This window comes from Diplotaxodon limnothrissa, linkage group LG20, assembly GCF_057381915.1.
Source record: "Diplotaxodon limnothrissa isolate DT_005_m linkage group LG20, D_limnothrissa_male_GT1.1, whole genome shotgun sequence".
NCBI lineage: Eukaryota > Metazoa > Chordata > Actinopteri > Cichliformes > Cichlidae > Diplotaxodon > Diplotaxodon limnothrissa.
Genome location: NC_140615.1, coordinates 16,787,033 through 16,808,113, shown reverse-complemented (window position 1 = coordinate 16,808,113; position 21,081 = coordinate 16,787,033). Strand labels below are relative to the sequence as shown.

At 39.8% G+C, this 21,081-nt stretch overlaps 1 protein-coding gene across 1 annotated transcript in view; it reads left to right on the top strand.

The window, feature by feature from the left end:
• Positions 1-16,151, top strand: part of klhdc8b (kelch domain containing 8B) — a 206,005-nt gene extending 189,854 nt beyond the window's left edge. Inside the window, exon 5 of the mRNA XM_085344457.1 lies at positions 15,955-16,151. Coding sequence (XP_085200583.1) covers positions 15,955-16,151 — 197 coding nt within the window. The remainder of the gene's footprint in view (positions 1-15,954) is intronic.
• The last annotated feature ends 4,930 nt before the right edge of the window (positions 16,152-21,081 follow it).

Genomic DNA, 21,081 nt, shown 5'->3' with positions numbered 1-21,081 from the left:
TATTTCTTCTTTATTCTCTGTGCACACAACTTTTTATAAATGGCAAAAGATGCAGTGGTAGCCATTTTGTGTCTCTGGTACTGGGCACAGCGCTGTATATGGTGCAGTCTGAATTGTGAGTCATTGTGATACCTGTCATAAATTGATTTTCTCTGTTTGTGCCTGTAGTTTGGATCAGATGCATATTTTGTTCTTATGTATTTTTTCATTCTGCTTCGAAAGTCAGTATCCGTGTTGTACCTTTGGACCAGATATTGCTTCTGTCTGGTTTGAAAGTCAGTATCCGTGTTGTACCTTTGGACCAGATATTGCTTCTGTCTGGTTTTAAAGCTGGTATCCGTGTTGTACTTCTGAACCACATATTTTTTCTGTCTGATTTGAAAGTCAGGATCCGTAGTATATCTTCTGATAATGTAGTCTCTCATTTTTTGTTGAAAATGACGATCACTTTGGTATCTCTTCACCTTGCAGGCTTTTACTTTTTCTTGAATATGAGGATTGGCGTAATATTTTTTGGCTGATAACAGTCTTTGTTTACGGTAATGATAGTTTTCAGCATATTGAGTTTTCATAGCCTGTAATCTTTTCATTCGAAATTCACGACAGGAGGCATATCGTTCTCTTTCGTGTCTTCTTTTGTTTGTCTTCTTTGCCACTTCTTCAGTTGAAGATTTGTCTTTAGCTTTTACATACTCCCTCTGACTTGTTTGAGCTTGACGAATAGCTTTCTTACGTTGTCGTTTATTTAATTTGCTCACATTTCTTGCTGTTCGGGGGGTTTTAGCCATTTTGTCATCTGGTGAGTTTAAAGTATTGTCTAACATCGTCATGTGGGTTTTGGCTGATTCTGGTTCAGGCATTTGCGCAGTGGGATTCGTGATTTGTGGTTCATCATTTTGTGTTGATGATGTAGCTGTAGCTCCTGGTGTTGCCTGAGTTGACTGTCCAGGGGGTTCCGTGTGAGTGCTGACTGTTTTGAAAGAAACAGGCACAAACTCATATCGTGCATACTTGCCTTGATTTTGAAAAAGGTTATGCACGTGGGTGATCAGGTCATTCACATGAGTGAAAGTGAGCATGACTGCTGTTCCATTTGGCTGACGTAAACCCGCTGCACTTCTTGAATGTGAATCAAATAATCCATACCTCCCAGATTTGTCACGGAAAACCGCAATGCACTCAGGTGAGACCATGAGCAAAGCAAAGTTCACATCTGTTGACAGACATACAAGGCGACTAGCAAGAGGCAACCACCACTCTGTTCTTTGAGGACTGTTCTCTGCTGCTTCCAGATATCCATAACTTATGTCATCGATTTTCACACTGTAGACATTTGTGTCAGTATGAAGTTCTTTGGGCAGGTCCTCCATGGTCAGATGATCTCCTGCAGAAGATTTGTTTTAATGCAACAGTAGAGTGCATCTCCCTGTTCAAGGACCTTATCAAGTATGGCTGTGTTGAACTGGTATTCCTCATTAAGGTAGGCCAGGAATGTGAGGGCATTACATGTGCACTGATGATTTCGAGAGAATTCTGTGTACCTCTCATCACTCTGACAATGAGTTGCACTGACACTCCAAAAGGGCTGAACTGTGTTGCTCTGTAGCTCCTCCGTCAGTAGGTCTTCATTTGTGTCATGGAAAGGCTGATCAAGAAATGCAAAGGTGACACATACCGTATTATTGTTAAACATTTTATGATATGTGTTTCAAGGTTGAGCAATAAAATACATTTAAGTGTTGCTGCAATAATGTAGAAAAATGTTGTGTTTTTATTTTTTTAAGTGTCAACGACTGAACGTAGTGTAAAGTGCTTTGGGAGCCTTGGAGACTAAGTAAAGCGCTATACAAATACAGGCCATTTACCATTTTTAATTATGTTAAAATAATTAAGCAATGTTCAGGCAAATTAATCCAAATTATATCACTCGTCAATCATAGTACAGCATCAGATATGCCAGAAAGAGAAAGGCAGAAAGACAGTGACAGGAACAGTGAGAGTGAGTGAGAGAGAGCAGAGGTGGGAAGTAAAAATGACAAATACTTCAGATATCTGTAATTTGCTTGAGTGCTGTTTTTTTTAATGACCTTTAACGAAGGTCATATCTGTACCTTCTGCTCCTCATATTTTCAAAGCAGTTAATTTCTTTCAGTATAACACATTATTTTAGGTTGCTGCGGGCCTTCAAACATCAACTAAATTGCAGCCTAAATACAAATATATGAAAGGAAATCCTGTTTACGTATTATTCGTAAGAGGATCTCAGATGCTCTTAAATTAGATGTAATTCGTTCACTGATTTCAGATTAAACCAGATGGTTCTGTACATGTGCCATAAAAACACGTTTCATAGTTGTGTTACATTTTGTAAAGAAATGACACAAAATTCAGTTACAGGTTAAATGTGATTGAAACAGAATACACTGACATCCATCTTAGAATAGAATAGAATAGAATAGAATAGCCTTTATTGTCATTGTACAGAGTACAACGAAATTGGAGTGCCACTCCCTTGGTGCAAGTTTCAATAATAAATATAAATGTAAAATATAAAAAGTACAAAAAAAACAATCGTAAGTACTCAAACAATAGTATGTACAATATATACAGGATAGCAGCATTAATATGATGACAGTATGAATAGCAGCATAATATAATGACAGTGACGGTATGGAATAGGTTCAATTGTTTTTGTGCTTATTTACTACGGTGATAGCTCTGGGAAAGAAGCTATCCCTGAATCTGTTTGTCCTGGTTTTATGTGACCTGTACCGTCGGCCTGACGGTAATAGTTCAAACAGTTGGTTGCTGGGGTGAGAGTGGTCCTTGATGATATTGCCAGCTCTGCTGAGGTACCGAGTGTGCAGTGACCTCCAGGCTGGGCAGAGAGCAGCCAGTGATCTTCTGGGCTGTGTTGATGACCCTCTGCAGTACTTTCCTGTCTGCAGCTGAGCACCCTGCATACCATGTTGTTATGCTGTATGTTAGGATGCTCTCTATGGTGGCTCTGTAAAATGTCACCAGCAGCCTCTCCTCCAGGTTGTTCCTCCTGAGCACTCTCAGAAAGTGGAGACGCTGCTGGGCCTTTTTAACCACCGCTGTAGTATTTGCAGTCCAGGAGAGGTCATCAGATATCTGCACGCCCAGAAACCTCATGGAGTGTACCCTCTCCACACAGCTCCCGTGAATGTAAAGTGGGGCCGGGTCTGCTCTGCCCTTCCTGAAGTCCAAGATAAGTTCTTTAGTTTTCGTGGTGTTCAGTTGGAGGTTGTTAACTGAACACCACTCAGTCAGTCTGTTGACCTCATCTCTGTAGTCCGACTCATCCCCCCTTGAGATGAGTCCAACCACTGTGGTGTCATCCGCGAACTTTATGATGGTGTTTGAGAGATGGGTAGGGGAGCAGTCGGATGTGTAGAGCGTAAACAGGAGGGGACTCAAAACACATCCTTGTGGAGACCCGGTGCTGAGTGTGATGGTGCTGGACCGGTGGGGGCCGAGTCTGACAGACTGTGGTCTATTTGTCAGGAAGTCCTTGATCCAGAGGCAGATGGGGGTGGAGAGTCCCAGGTGAGACAGTTTCTGGACCAGGATCTCCGGGATGATATGATTGAATGCTGAGCTGAAGTCCAGAAAGAGCATTCTCACATAGCTTCCTCGGTGCTCCAGGTGACTCAGCGCAGTGTGGAGCGCTATGGTGATAGCGTCCTCGGTGGAACGATTTGTCCTGTAGGCAAATTGGTGGGGGTCCAGAGTGGGAGGCAGACCGGCCCTGATGTGCTGACAGACCAGTCTCTCAAAGCACTTCATCACTACAGGCGTAAGTGCAACAGGCCTGTAGTCATTTGGGCTGGCCACAGCTGTCTTCTTGGCGATGGGGATGATGGTGGAGGTTTTGAGGCAGGGCGGGACGGTGTTTGATGACAAGGAAAGGTTGAAGATTTTAGTGAAGACTCCGGTCAGTTCGTCAGCACATGCTCTGAGAACCTTTCCATGTATTCCATCAGGACCTGCCGCCTTCCTGGGATTCACTGACCTTAGAACACACCTCACTTGGTGCTCCCTAAGTGTTAGTGTGCCAGTGCTGGGGGCGGGTGGAAGTGGTGTGGCAGCTGAGGGCTTGGTCATTTCAAAGCGGGCGAAGAAACGGTTTAGATCCTCAGCCAGTGAGGCATCAGTCCTAGATGAGTGTCACAAAGCCATGTTTGTATTTATTTGCACTGCTTTTCACTGTGGATGTCAATTTATGTGAAGCTTTAAGTATTAAATGGTATAAATGTTTTTTTCTGAACAATATCTATATATATATATATATATATATATATATATATATATATATATATATATATATATATATATATATATATATATAGAAATAGCTAAATAGACAGAAATAGCTGTTGAGATGTCTGCATTTTAGGAATCTGAAGAAAGGCATTTAAAAATGTACATGTTTAGTCTAACATTTTAGTATATTTAGTACGAGTTAGCAAGCATACTTAAGGTGAAAGACTAAATATCAATATCAAATATCAATCACGATTATACAGCAAAGATCACATGTATACTAATTTGTTATAGACATTTGTGGACATACCTTTTTAGGTTGAGAATTTGATGCCGTGTGGAAATCATCAGTTGCCCAGACTCGTTTTGCTGGTGGACGAGTGTCTGAAATCTGATAATGGGTTACATACAGTTAATCAAAATTATAAAAACCTACTAACAGAGTTGAAACAGAGTGTAACACTGGATACTTTAAAGAAAACATGAAACAGTAGTGATTACTAAACTTACAATAAAAAATAAAAAAAGCAATAAAAAAAATCCCAGCTGTTTGCATAACTACTAAGAGATTTGAAAGTGAGTGTAACTTTAGAAACTTTAACGAAAATATGGAACAGTAGTGGTTACGTAACTAACAAAGGGTATACAACAAAATTCTTGCTTGCATAATACTAACATGTAACCATATGTCTAACATTTAATGATAATGTAACTGTCCACTATAAATCCTTAATGGAGGAAGACGTTTTTTTAAATTTACCTTGCTGCCTGGAGGACATAAGGAGGTGGGTCTATTCTCCGTTACCAAGGACAACCTGGCTGGTGCTGTCTGCTAACCCAGGAAAAACAGTATATAATGTTAAGACATTAAGTGACCTGACACATTAATTTCACTCTAAAATGCAATGCATGGCATGAACTGGTATGCCAGTTGGGTAACAGATCGTTTTTCTAGTGGATGTGTGTCTGAAATCTGATGAGAGGTTATGTACAGTTAGTCAAAATTATAAAACCTACTAACAGATTTGAAACAGAATGGAATATTTGATACTGAACAGTAGTGGTTACTAAACTTACAAAGCAATAAAAAAAAATCCCTGCTGTTTGCATAATGCTAAGATGTAACCATGAATATGTCTATAACATGTAATTGTAGTGTAATTGTCTGTTGTAAATTCTTAATAGAGGAATATTTTTTGATATTTACCTTGATACCTGGGGAACATAAGGAGGTGGGTCTATCCTGTGTTTCCAAGGATAACCTTGCTGGTGCTATCTGCTAACCCGGGGAAAAGGGTATAGAAGACATTAAGTGACCTGACACATTCATTTCATTTAAATGCTCTGCATACCATGCACTGTTATGCCAATTATGTGACATTATCACTGTCTGTGATCACTACCATATCTTCATTACCTGGTCAGATGGAAAACTACTGACTGCCTCATCTTGGTTGTGGCCAGTGAGCATTGGGACAGCAGGATCGACCAGGTCAAGTGGTTTCCAGCGCTTCTTTTGTGCCTGGGATCTTTTATTTTTTCTCGGCATCTGGTAGAATGTCAGCAGAAAAACAGAATATTAATTGTTGGCATTTCAAGCATGTGATCAGACCCAGCTTTCATTTTAAGTCAAGCATAATAACCAGGTAGCTGCATTGGTAACCAAAAGACTTTACAATGCAGTAAATCGACAAACAGTAAATGAATCAAAAATTCTGATGTATACCAGCATTTTTTTATTTTAACCCTCTGATACACAAGATGACTACAAGAACCAAAAAAAAAAAATCTCTCTTTTCTTTAAATAGACATATTGATAGTGTCACTACCCGGTTTTAAGGCTTTGTTAAGTAAAGTTCCATAACAGTTTGTATATTGTAATTGGGAAAGTGATTACCTTGAAAGTTGGGAGGCAGATTTGTTGACCACGACAATTACTCCATTTTGGTGTACAGTAATTGGGAAAGTAATTACCTTGCAAAGCTGGGAGGCAGTGTTGTTGCTGGGGCGCTGGTAGAATGCCAGCAGCAAGCAAACCCAGATGTTCACAGCTCCTACTTAACACCTTAAACTTTCCAAACAAATCTTACAAGAACATTTGGCAAAGTGATTGGCTTGCAAACCTAGGAGACAGTCTTGTTGCCCACAACAGTTTTGTTATAGAGTAATTGGAAAATTGGGTACCTTGCAAGGCTGACAGGCAGTCTCGTTGCTGGGAGGCGGTCTTGTTGCTGGGGCTCTGGCAGAATGCCAGCAGCAAGCAGACCCAGATGGTCACAGCTCCTACTTAACACCTTAAACTTTGCAAACAAATCTCACAAGAACAATTAGCAAACTGATTGGCTTGTAAAGCTGAAATGTAGCCTTGTACTGTCTGGTTTAAATGTCCCACTGATAGACAAAGAGGAACTTTACTGTTTGGAAGGGAGTAAAAACACTGCACCATCTAATCTTAAGTTTTAATTACAAACAACGGCTCTGGAATAAAATGGCATCCAGCGCTAAACACACCTATTTTCTAGATATCAGCTGAACAAAAACATAGAAAATATAAGGGGGGCACTTACCTTGGCTGAAGCAAGAGTTGAGGTGTTAAAGGCTGCTGTAGTTAACGCCTTATAAAAACAGAAAAAGAGGTGTGAAACGCGGCTACAACGAAGCTATTGTTTCGGATGCGGCGACAGTCGCCACTTAAAAGTTTTAATTACAAACGATACCTCTGGAATAAAGTGATATCCAAGTGCTAACCACACCATCATTTGTAGATATCAGCGTCCAGACACAGAAAATCACTTTCAAAGTCAATTTCAAGCCGGAGAGGCTTACCTATGCTCAATATCCGCTAGCTAGCCACCACCGAGACAAAGGGCGTGAAATGCGATCGCCAAGATACACATACAAAAAAAAAAAAATCACTTCGCTTCTTAAAAGTTTTAATTACAAACGATACCTCTGGAATAAAGTGACATCCAAGTGCTAACCTCCGCTAGCTAGCCACCACCGAGACAAAGGGCATGAAATGCGATCGCCAAGATACACGTACAAAAAAAATCACTTCGCTTCTTAAAAGTTTTAATTACAAACGATACCTCTGGAATAAAGTGACATCCAAGTGCTAACCACACCATCATTTGTAGATATCAGCGTCCAGACACAGAAAATCACTTTCAAAGTCAATTTCAAGCCGGAGAGGCTTACCTATGCTCAATATCCGCTAGCTAGCCACCACCGAGACAAAGGGCGTGAAATGCGATCGCCAAGTTACACATACAAAAAAAAAAAAATCACTTCGCTTCTTAAAAGTTTTAATTACAAACGATACCTCTGGAATAAAGTGACATCCAAGTGCTAACCTCCGCTAGCTAGCCACCACCGAGATAAAGGGCGTGAAATGCAATCGCCAAGATACACATACAAAAAAAAATCACTTCGCTTCTTAAAAGTTTTAATTACAAACGATACCTCTGGAATAAAGTGACATCCAAGTGCTAACCACACCATCATTTTGTAGATATCAGCGTCAAGACACAGAAAATCCCTTTCAAAGTCAATTTCAAGCCGGAGAGGCTTACCTATGCTCAATATCCGCTAGCTAGCCACCACCGAGACAAAGGGCATGAAATGCGATCGCCAAGATACACATACAAAAAAAATCACTTCGCTTCTTAAAAGTTTTAATTACAAACGATACCTCTGGAATAAAGTGACATCCAAGTGCTAACCACACCATCATTTTGTAGATATCAGCGTCCAGACACAGAAAATCACTTTCAAAGTCAATTTCAAGCCGGAGAGGCTTACCTATGCTCAATATCCGCTAGCTAGCCACCACCGAGACAAAGGGCGTGAAATGCGATCGCCAAGATACACATACAAAAAAAATCACTTCGCTTCTTAAAAGTTTTAATTACAAACGATACCTCTGGAATAAAGTGACATCCAAGTGCTAACCACACCATCATTTTGTAGATATCAGCGTCCAGACACAGAAAATCACTTTCAAAGTCAATTTCAAGCCGGAGAGGCTTACCTATGCTCAATATCCGCTAGCTAGCCACCACCGAGACAAAGGGCGTGAAATGCGATCGCCAAGATACACATACAAAAAAAATCACTTCGCTTCTTAAAAGTTTTAATTACAAACGATACCTCTGGAATAAAGTGACATCCAAGTGCTAACCACACCATCATTTTGTAGATATCAGCGTCCAGACACAGAAAATCACTTTCAAAGTCAATTTCAAGCCGGAGAGGCTTACCTATGCTCAATATCCGCTAGCTAGCCACCACCGAGACAAAGGGCATGAAATGCGATCGCCAAGATACACATACAAAAAAAATCACTTCGCTTCTTAAAAGTTTTAATTACAAACGATACCTCTGGAATAAAGTGACATCCAAGTGCTAACCACACCATCATTTTGTAGATATCAGCGTCCAGACACAGAAAATCACTTTCAAAGTCAATTTCAAGCCGGAGAGGCTTACCTATGCTCAATATCCGCTAGCTAGCCACCACCGAGACAAAGGGCGTGAAATGCGATCGCCAGGATACACATACAAAAAAAAAAAAAAAAAAAAATCACTTCGCTTCTTAAAAGTTTTAATTACAAACGATACCTCTGGAATAAAGTGACATCCAAGTGCTAACCTCCGCTAGCTAGCCACCACCGAGACAAAGGGCGTGAAATGCGATCGCCAAGATACACATACAAAAAAAAATTCACTTCGCTTCTTCAAAGTTTTAATTACAAACGATACCTCTGGAATAAAGTGACATCCAAGTGCTAACCACACCATCATTTTGTAGATATCAGCGTCAAGACACAGAAAATCCCTTTCAAAGTCAATTTCAAGCCGGAGAGGCTTACCTATGCTCAATATCCGCTAGCTAGCCACCACCGAGACAAAGGGCGTGAAATGCGATCGCCAAGATACACATACAAAAAAAATCACTTCGCTTCTTAAAAGTTTTAATTACAAACGATACCTCTGGAATAAAGTGACATCCAAGTGCTAACCTCCGCTAGCTAGCCACCACCGAGACAAAGGGCGTGAAATGCGATCGCCAAGATACACATACAAAAAAAAATTCACTTCGCTTCTTCAAAGTTTTAATTACAAACGATACCTCTGGAATAAAGTGACATCCAAGTGCTAACCACACCATCATTTTGTAGATATCAGCGTCAAGACACAGAAAATCCCTTTCAAAGTCAATTTCAAGCCGGAGAGGCTTACCTATGCTCAATATCCGCTAGCTAGCCACCACCGAGACAAAGGGCGTGAAATGCGATCGCCAAGATACACATACAAAAAAAATCACTTCGCTTCTTAAAAGTTTTAATTACAAACGATACCTCTGGAATAAAGTGACATCCAAGTGCTAACCACACCATCATTTTGTAGATATCAGCGTCCAGACACAGAAAATCACTTTCAAAGTCAATTTCAAGCCGGAGAGGCTTACCTATGCTCAATATCCGCTAGCTAGCCACCACCGAGACAAAGGGCGTGAAATGCGATCGCCAAGATACACATACAAAAAAAATCACTTCGCTTCTTAAAAGTTTTAATTACAAACGATACCTCTGGAATAAAGTGACATCCAAATGCTAACCACACCATCATTTTGTAGATATCAGCGTCCAGACACAGAAAATCACTTTCAAAGTCAATTTCAAGCCGGAGAGGCTTACCTATGCTCAATATCCGCTAGCTAGCCACCACCGAGACAAAGGGCGTGAAATGTGATCGCCAGGATACACATACAAAAAAAAAAAAAAAAAAATCACTTCGCTTCTTAAAAGTTTTAATTACAAACGATACCTCTGGAATAAAGTGACATCCAAGTGCTAACCTCCGCTAGCTAGCCACCACCGAGACAAAGGGCGTGAAATGCAATCGCCAAGATATACATACAAAAAAAAATTCACTTCGCTTCTTCAAAGTTTTAATTACAAACGATACCTCTGGAATAAAGTGACATCCAAGTGCTAACCACACAATCATTTTGTAGATATCAGCGTCAAGACACAGAAAATCACTTTCAAAGTCAATTTCAAGCCGGAGAGGCTTACCTATGCTCAATATCCGCTAGCTAGCTTTAGCAGCGTGCCGAACATGACCACGACAGACAAAGAAATCACCCAGACAGGCATAAAAAATCACTTTCAAAGCTAAATTTCAAACAGAGGGAGAGATATGGACTTACCTTGTCAAAGCTTACGCTGTCTTACCGAACACTTCAGAAAATCACGTTCAAAGGTCAATTTCAAACCGGAGGCGAAGAGACGCGTGGAAGTCACTTCTAAGGTCAATTTCAAACCGGAGGAGGGGCGGAGAGACGCACGCCGTTGATAGTGTCGTCATTGCGTTAATCCAAATAAGGGTAGACAGGCCGTACTACTCCCGACATACCACTAGAGTGAGCCAACACACCACAAATGAAGTTTCAACAAGATAAGTTTCACTTTTACTTCCCATTCATTTCAATGGGCAAAAACTAGCATTAAAATATTCATATTTAAAAAACTATAGAAGTAATAAACACCAAAAGTCATAGCAACTCATTCCTGATCCAGCCGCACAAAATGATATAACATATATGAAGCTTGTGTCAAAACTGTGGGAGGAAAATAATAATAATAATAATAATAATAATAATAATAATAAATCCGAGCAATAGTAATAAGTGTGCCTTTTGGCATAGGCACACTTAATAATTAAAAGGTCAGATGATAAACAGAATTTGTGTACAGTTTAATGGTGATCAGTGATGAGGTTGGATGAATTTTTTCACTGATTGTTTTTTCTTAGTACCCATCTTATTAAAGGGCTTATTTTAAAAGGCGTGCTGGAGGAGGCCAAATTATGTTACAACCAGTTAGGACAGTTTTAAATAATGTTTGTTTGTCTTTGATGTTCTTCTGTACTTTTCAGTCTGCAACAGAACACGATGTTCTCTCTTTTTGTGCATTTCTCTGTATTTGTATCCATTATAGTAACATTGTCTTCACCACCTCCACCCACGCACCCAGCATTTTGTGTTTTTGCACCGCCTTGTACTTTTGTTTAATTCATGACAACGCCTGACAACTTGATATCTGCACCTAAATTATAATTAGATATGACTTGTCACACGAGGACTGACTTGAGATGCAGTTATGGGCTCATGGATATCATTTCATAATCAGATTATTTGTGTTTGCATGCACATGAACCTCAAAAACAGCCATTAGGAATGGGCTCTCACACACTTTGCATACACATACTTCCTGATCTTTATGTATTCAGATGAGATGTTCTGCATCTGTGAGAGTCATAGATGCAGAAAACTGCTGACACAACTTTGACCTCATCTGTCATTTTAAGCCTCTTAAAGTAAATCGTATTAAAGGAAACTCAAACTCAAATCACAAATAACACAGTGACAGAGACAGAAATATATAAACTTAATGTGGTTTAAACTGTCAGTCAGCAGGTAAATCTCTGTATTTCAACAAGCTGAGTACCCTCGGAATAAATCTGCCACTCTGTGTTAATGCAAAGTGACACTGCTACTATTTGTCACGCCTGTGCTAGTTTATAACACAGATGCAAGTTTTCTTGAACCCCATCATCACAGGTTAATGAAGCACAGAACAGATAATTATATGCTGATTTAGATTTTTAATCAGTAATTTCTTCATGTCCTGATGCTAAAAGTAGCTTTTAACTATCCCTGTTTGAATATATACCTAAAAATAAGAACTGTGTCAGCTTAGACTTTAAGGCTGCGTTTGGTGTCAGATTAGCCTCCAGAGATTTTTTGCACCAAAGCATTTCTGGTGCCAGAGGTTTGCAGTTGTTCAGAAGTCAGAAGATCTGGAGCCAGGTTACTGGGCCCTTCCTGAACTGCTGTGGGAGGTAGTTCAGAAAAAGGCTCACATGGGCAGTTTTTCTATGGGCAAAACTTCAAATTAACCTTTTCATACCACACTGATAGTGCGGATGACAAAAAGAAAAACACCCCCTTCTAATGAATAGATTTGTTCAGTGGTCTTTTTTTCTGGACATTTGTTAAGCAGAGTACTTCTTCTGAAAGATGTTTTTTCTTACAAATTGGCGTGTTTAATTAGTACCCAGCTATGTCAGTAACAAACCAACACTAATCAGAGCTTCTCTTCTGTTTTGACAGCAGAAAAATGAGCTGATGAAGTCCTTACTCTTGCTGCATTAGATGTCAGCATCTAATTGTATATTATATTATAATTGTATCCCCCAGCAGCCAGCTGTGAGAGTAAATTCTGACCTGCTCTGAACCCTGCCAAGTCACATTGTGGAAGTCTGCAGTAAAACTGCCCACCATTTTACTGTTAACCAGAGAGCTGGCAGGAGGGCATGTGGCATTCTTCCTGTACTCTGGTAAATTATGATTGCAGCATTTTACCCACTGACAATGTAAATTGTAGTGATAAAGAACAGGAGGCAAGAAGGTCAAGGTTGTAAGCTATGCATTAGCTACTAAAATATGATAAGTGCTGAAAAGAGTGCATGTAATGGCACTGTTTACAGCACAGATCAGACAGTAATACAAGCTCCTCAGCAGGTTTGCTGTGGCTTCTGTTTGACCTGCAGTCCCGAGTGAAAGCAGGAACAACAGGCGGTCAGAAACAGGTGAACAGTAAAGAACTTAGGAAGGCTAACCCTGAAAATCAAATGGAAACTGTGCTGCAGCTGGTGTAGCTCCATGCTTGAGCAGTGAAAGTGATTTTAAAAGAGTACCAGCTATGCAAAGAAATATGCACACAGGCGTGCTTTTCAATTGGTCAGTTGAAAGAGAAGATGTACATGTTGTGATGGTTGATTATAAAGGGTCAGAACATATTATGGCATGGCATTTCTAAACAAGTAAAGGCAGACTTGGATATATTTGCCAATACTTCACCCATTATTTAAAGCCTTCAGTTTTGCAGCCATTAAAAAAGTTATTGTTTTTTTTACTTGAGCCAGAAATTAGACAAGAGACTGGAGCATTAACCCTTGCAACATTAGGCTTGTTTTTTCAGAGGTTTTTGTTGAACCACACTTAAATTAGCAAATACACTCACATAGCATGGTCTGTTCACTGCAAAGAACACCCAAACTGTGATTAACCGCATACAGATCACCCATGATCATGATAGCATGGAGCATTAAATGAAAAATGTATGGACCAATCCTGTTTGTAAGATTGTTACATAACTATTTCTTTAATGAAAAGTGTATTCTCCCTTTCCCATCTTGTTGACTAAAAACTTGGTCGCTGTAGCTGATGTTCTGCATGTCAAATAAATGTCAAGGTGCAATTCATTATGGTCAGCTGAGTGGAGTAAAAAAGCTCCAAAAGAACTTGAATGAGCTGGAAACACCACAAGGTCGTTACAGAAGCCCTGTAGAGTCCAAGCCCCAGTGGGTTAGAACACCAATTTAATCATGGTGGCAAATTTGCTTTTAATTCAAAGATGGGGATGGTGCAAACTTTCAGTAATGCTTCATGGCATTACTTTGCTAATGTGGTGTCATGGTGGCTACATCACATATCTTACTATAACAATCATAGCGCATTTATGTCTGTATGTATCCTTTTTTCTCCTTAACTGGTGGGTCAATCTCAATGAAACTTTGCAAGAACACGTACAAGAAGACAGTGTTAATTTCATCATGTCCCTGCAAATGTTCTCTGTTTATGTTTGTTTCAGGTGTCATGTTCAACAGATGTGACTCGTATGTACACAAAAATTTGAATTCACAAAGCAATTTTATTCAACCCTTCACTGTTTTTTGTACTGCAGACCTTTTTGAGGGGTAATGGGATCATTATAAATGGATATGATTTATAATGTAGTTTATCAGAGCTCAGTGCAAAACCACAGTTCACTTCTGTTGTAATGAGATTCAATCTGTTGGGCTCTCTCTCATGGTTTGGTCTCTCCCTTCAACGTGGGATTTTTTTCAAGTCTCAGCATAATAAGCATAGGATGGATGTATTTTTCAGTACTGAATTACAATCACGACTTCTCTTGTTGCTCTCTGTGTTCATTAATTTGATTTATATTGTTATGAAAAATAAAGAAAAACCCAGCTGTCTTGTCCTTGGGGTGTCTCCTCTTCTAGTTTTCAGTAACCATTCTTCAGTTATACTCAGAGTTTTCGCCATCAGTGAAAACTCAATAGATCTTTGATTGCATAGCTCCAGCTAAGTGGAACTAACCCCAAAGGCAATAAAATAAGAATACTTCAAAGGCATATGGTAAACAATAGTGAAACGTCATGACTGTAAAAATTATATTAAAAAGTTTACTCTGATGTCACTATATGGGATGTCATTTTATTTCAAACTCTACTACTGTACACGCAGCAGCTTAAGTGTTGTGTTTACATAAAGCTAAACAAAAGGGAAGGGAGAGCAGGAAAAAAACAGACGAGCAATTTTAAGAAGTGGCAAAGAACAAGAAAACAGGAGAGGTGAACAATGCACTGAAGCTGACGGTTGGAGGGGTGACAGGTACAGAAGAAAGGAAGAGAATCTGAGACGAGAGGCTTCGCAGCGGAAAAAAGAAAAGCCAAAATGAGAACAGGAGAGCTGAGAACAGGAGGTTTAATGGACTCGATGGAGAAAGAATAGAGTATAATGAACAGAGCAGGTGGAGGAGGACTCGCAAGCAGGGTTAAGAGCCGTAAAGTTGAAGAAAGACTGTTTCTAAGCGTTTGATAAGAATTAGAAATGAGGCATGAGAATAAGAAAAATGAGGCCGGGAAGAATTAAAAAAGGAACTAGTAATGTAAAATGGAAAAGGTGTTAAAGGAGATAACAGGGAAGAATAATGGCAGTCATGATGAGAAGTGAAGGTCAAAGGGAGGAGGAGGAGCGCTGACATGACGTCTGCGGGTTGAGAATCAAACAAATGACAGGAAGCCTTTGAGCTCCAAAGCAACAAGGAATATGTTTCTGTGCGTGTGTGTGTGTGTGTGTGTGTGTGTGTGTGTGTGTGTGTGAGCTGTGATGAGTGTGTCTTCTACAGATGATGAAGGAACCACGGCCTGAGCGAGGCTACGGGCATTACTCGGCATTATCACTTAGTTCTTTTAACAAAATGAAGATGATAGTTCTTCTTAGATACACACACACACACACACACACACACATACACAACACCAGAACGTATTATTTCCGAACTTGCTGTGATGCTGGTCACCATAGAAACAGAAAAAAACAGTGCATCCTGATGTATAAGAGGAGGAGAGTGGGGGAAAGAGAAAAAGCAGTAGATCACAGTGCGCCTCAGAAAGAGGAATCAGCATCCAGGTTGAGACCTAGCATGTCTTAGGTGACATAAAAGTTTCATTCTTAAATAAACCCTCTGGCTTGGTTTTTTTTATATATATAGTTTTGTTGCACCCCTCTCAGAGTCAAACCCTGGAGCTCCTAAAACCTGCATTTGCATCGAAATTAACATGTCAGCTTTTGACATTAAGTATCCAGGTTTAAATACCTCCTTATGTTCTATATATGTCTTTTATTTGAAGAAATATTGTCTGGACTGTTCAGGCAGTGGATGTTAATATACAGCCTCTGAATGGTCCTACTTCCCCACATGAAGCATCACTGTCATCATTCTAATATGTCTGTTTTTCATTTTGCAGGCAATGAACCCTCGCCGCTGGGCTCGGTGGAGAGCTATAACCCAGTGAAGCGGCGCTGGGAGTACGTGGCGCCCATGCCCACCGCGCGCTGCTCCTCTGCTCTTCTGCAGGCGACCAACATGCTGTTTGTAATTGGTGGAGTTTCACAGGGACCCAGTAATGCTGTGGAGGCCCTGTGCATGCAGGAAGCAGTGTGACACAAAGACACACATGAACACACGAGCAAGAATATGTGCAAACTGGCACTGATATTTTTCTTCATGTGCGTGAACAGAGACACAAACACATGAAATGGATCCACAGATCCTGCTTGTACTCTTCTACCTTTATGTCCGGCTGATGGATTCGTCTAGTGCACCGGGCTGTGGGAAACTCTTTTTCACATTCGACAAACATTTTCTGACAGGAGCTGCGGAGACAGGTTGTGACATCTCTGGATGAATACAAGATTAAGGACATACAAGTGGACTGCTGTGACTGGCAAGGACAGAAAACTGACAATTCTTTTTTTTTTTTTACTCTGGGGAAATCAAAGGAAGAAGAAAATGAGCAAAAAAACAGACACCGTGTCTGAAGAAATAACACGCCTTTGAACTGTTGAGCATTTTTCTGAATAAAAGCAGGGTACTTTTCTGGATAATAAAGGAACATAGGGCCATATCTGAATCTCTTTGTTGCTCTCCCCTACTGCTGCAACAGCAAGCTCAGACACTTTTCTATGACCTTAGAAACAACACTATATTGAGTTTTAGACAGTTGAGGTTCTGAGAATACAAATGACTGTTTTGGCTTCTCACTTTTTTGGTTTGGTTTGTTTTGTTCTGTGTATATGCGTGTAAAGCAACCACGACCTGGTGTCACACACCAAGAGCAACTCATGCAGCTGCAAGCCCATCTATTTTCTACAATCAGTCAACCACTGATGGATGTTGAGTCAGACACTGTGTTTCCTTCATTTCAGTTGAAAAACTGGCTGCGATTGAGCTTATCACCTCAATATGCTTCACATCTGTCCACCAGTGCATCACAGCAATCACTTCCAGAGCTACTTTACATTGTACCACGCAGATGTAGTTGATGGCAGAATAAATGTAGGGCTTTTCAAATGTGCTGCACAGAAGCATCCAGATAACCCTAATTTTTTATTTTTACTTCATATCAGTCAGATTGCAGATACACTGGGAAGAGGATTTTACAATCATGATTCTAGCAGTTTTATCACTCTCTAGGTATAAACATGTGAGGACATTTATGTATTTAGTTAAAACCATACAGTATTTAAGAATGAGTATTGTTGGACAGTTTCATGGTTTTCTATGGAAAGAAAAGTGATTTGAAATATGTTTGGGCGTGACAGAGCTAACATCATCATAGTTTTTTCTTCGCCACATGAACATAGATGTCAGTGTTGTCTATTTAAAGGTGTTTCTGGCAAAAAAAAAAAAATCTGTCTTGTGAATATAAAATATTCATGTCTGTGTAGCTAAAAGGAAAGGAGACTGAAAAGTTTGTGGCTTGCAGAGGAAACAAAACTGAAAAAGTTCACAGAAAGTTTCTGCAGTACCGTCTTTTTTCTGCCCTTAGTCTGCATTTTCAGTAGGATCCAAACAATATTTTTTGGGGGGGGGGTTTGCTTAAAAAACATAAAATATGCTACTTCTCGCATTATCGATTACATAAAATATAATTAGTGTATTTAGTTATCAGTGTTGGGCAAAATAGTTAGAAAGCTGTACAAATATAATGTGTAAATGTGTTTTTACCACTGGCTAATATTAGCTAACCTACAATCTGTTAGCTAACTTGCAATCTGGCTTTATAGCCAGCAAGGATGATATGTTTGCTTATATGCTGATCTTGGTTGGCCTTCCACTGAAGGCTTTCCTTTAGTGTGTTCTGGCATAGGTCTGCTAGCAAGCTAGCAAGCTAGATATTTTGCGCAAAAAAAGGCAAATTAAAAAGAAGCCTAAAAGTGCCTGAAGCTGCAGCTCCTCTGATGGCCAAAGGTGTTTTAATCCCTATAGAGTCCTATGTTAAAATGCCAGACAGCAGAAATAAACATAGTTACAGCCTTGTACAAAAAAAAAGATATTTTGAACACATAGCTTAATGACAGCTTTACTGTTGGCCAATTTTAAACTCACCAGTCTGAGTTAGATTAAGGCTTCATTATTAAGGGAGAGGCTCTCTGATTGACATCCTTTTGTTGAGCATTAGGGTGTACTAAAGGTAACTCTGTTTTTTCATTAAGTATTTGGTTTTAAAATTGTTTTTTCACAAACCAAAATCATCACTGTATTTAACGTCATTTTGAATTACAAATTATTTACTAATGCAGCAGGCTAACCAAGCTAACCAAGTTAGCAGAGGTTTGTTAGCTGATACTTTCCAACTCCACTCAAAAAACAAAGCACACAAGAAAAACAAAAACACCCTCCATTATTTTAGCTTTTACCAAAATGGCTAAGATTAGGCTTAACACATAGTTCACAAATAGATAATTTCAAAATGGTAACACCCGTCTCTTATATGCTTTCTGTTTTAAAAGAAAGGACATTAATGGCTGACCACTATGCTCTAGGACTGGTAGTTTCCAATTATTCTTGGTCTCACTGGAATCTACTGTAAGTGCCGTGATTTCAACATCTGTAGCTGCTACAAACGTTTCCAAGCCACCACCAATGCAGTAACCTCATCAAGTCACACTGAAAAAGACAGATTTTAGATTGTTTGGGCAAAGGTGAGGCTTTGCGTTAAAGAGTTAATGGAGAAAGCTGCAGTACACAATGTTTTGTGACAGATGCGCTGACCTGCGGAGAGGAGAGAGTTTGAGCAAGAAAGCAAAGGAAATCACTGTGCAGCATGTAGTCTCTGCTGGTCTTTATGTATTCTGCTGAACCATGTTCTCTCATAATGGTGGCATTTCTGAATATGCAAACACAGATCCAGTCAGCAGCTTTTACTGTATTCATTTACTGTAACACAGCACTCTTTTAAGGCCTAGCAGGTTTGGTACTGAGAATTTTTAACCTCGGGTCTAATTTATAAACTTTTCTATTATAGCCATAGTAGGCAGGAACAGTAGTGAAGACACTAGAAATAATGGCACTAGCTAACATTAGTAGAGACACTAATACACAAAAATACTTTATATAACCCACCAACTATAATGACATGGTTTAACATTTAAAGATGATATTGATCACTTACATCCAGACCATTTGAAATGAGTGAAATATTGACTTAATCCACAGAAAAACTTGGAGACACACAGGAGTAGAGGAAGAAAGAGCTGTCTCTGGCCCCCACAATAAGCTTTTATTCATACTAAGACACATGCAAACACACACACATACGTCTCCTTCATTGTCTTTCCACCTGCTTCATATGTTTTCTGGCCCACACCCTGGTGCACCGTGCTAACAGACACACATGTATTGCTGTGAGAGAGCACTGCAGGCACAGGGGCTCAGATGAGATGCCAGCTGACAGTCAGTTATTTTAGGCGCTGCACTGTGTGCACCTAATTGAGTACGTTAGGTACAAGTCAGAAGCTCATATATGCATGTGTGCACACACACTGAAAACACACCACACACACACCTGCTTGTACACAGAGCCAAGCAAGCGTGAATGCATGCATAGTCCGTCTGGATACATTTGTTTGGACGTTTGGACATTCTTTCTCAACAGCTCGGTTGTTTCAGGACTCTGTCCGTATGGATGCCTGGCCATATCGTGGATGTCTTTGGAACAATGACTTTGTAGAATAGAAGAATTTGTAGAATTGGTAAAATGTGTATATTTACATGCATGTAATCTGCCCACATAGTATATGGTTGGCTTAAATTTAGGTCATAATTTGTCAAATTGGCCGGCTCGCTTGTTTGTTAGTTTTTTTTTTAAAATATCTCCAGCCGTTAGTTTCTTTTTACACTTCTTCTTTGTCTTTTTTCACTACACACCCATGCTCATGGCTGCAGTAGGAGAAGTAACAATTAGCTGTCTTGACAGTTTACACAATAATCATAACAAGGCTCAGGGAACATATGTGTACGTATTGTAATACTACAGTATGCCACTGAGAGGAACTGACAGTGAGACTGGCCCTGTGATGGTTAATGGACATAAGCAGAGTTGATTTGGTTCGTACTTTAGCTTGGGGGCGGCTGACACACAGCAACATTTGGAGGCGTTTTTCTGGCAACCTGCACGAGCTCTTGAGGAGCTACCAGTGCTTTTTATGTGAAAACAGCTGTTTGCTGCATGTGGTAAGAAGGTGGAAAACAGCAGAAAGACAATCTGCTGAAAGAACCCCCTATTTAAAAAACTAAAGCTAATTTATTGTACTTACATACCGTAATTTAACAAACATTTGTTTAACAAATCATATCTCTTCACAGTCTGTACAGCATTTGTCACCATGTGTCCTTAAACCCCTAATTCAGATAGGGAAAAAGCCTCAGGAAGAAGACCACAGGAGGGGCTTGTGTTCCACCACAGGCAGATGTGGACCTGAAAATCTTAAAGTAAGGACAATCAGAACCCAGGATGGGTTTGCCTCTACAAGTGAAAGCTCACATTTCATAGCTATTTAGTTGCTAATAACAAATATATATCTTACAGTAGTTCTTTTTTCATTTTTTAAACGTACATTTTTTACCAGTGGCAACTGAGCAACATTAGCATGCATTTGATGGGTTTTTTTTCAATAGTTACAAATTTCACCCTCCTTTTGTGTCTGATTTGGTCTCCACACATCCAAAGCTAAAACTTGTTTCATAAAAACAAGTGTCAGGCAGAGATTAAAGGGGCTAAGGGTTTTTAGTCAGCTTGGTGTCCTACAATCATGTTCATGTGTATCTGCTTGTGGGAATGCTTGTTGTTATGCCTGTGTAGGTGCATGTGAGCTTTTTTTTGAGACCATGACACATTCACCATCTATTATTGCTTTCTGGAGGTTGTACAATGCAAGCTTTCTGTCGCTGCAGCTATTGGATCCAGTTTACCTGCCACACTGCAGTCTCCTGAGATATTCTGGGACTTTTCTAGAGCTAGCTCTCTCTTTTGGCCTGCGGTCTCTACTGGCATTTTAATAATAACAATAAAAAAAATCTTCATCTCTCT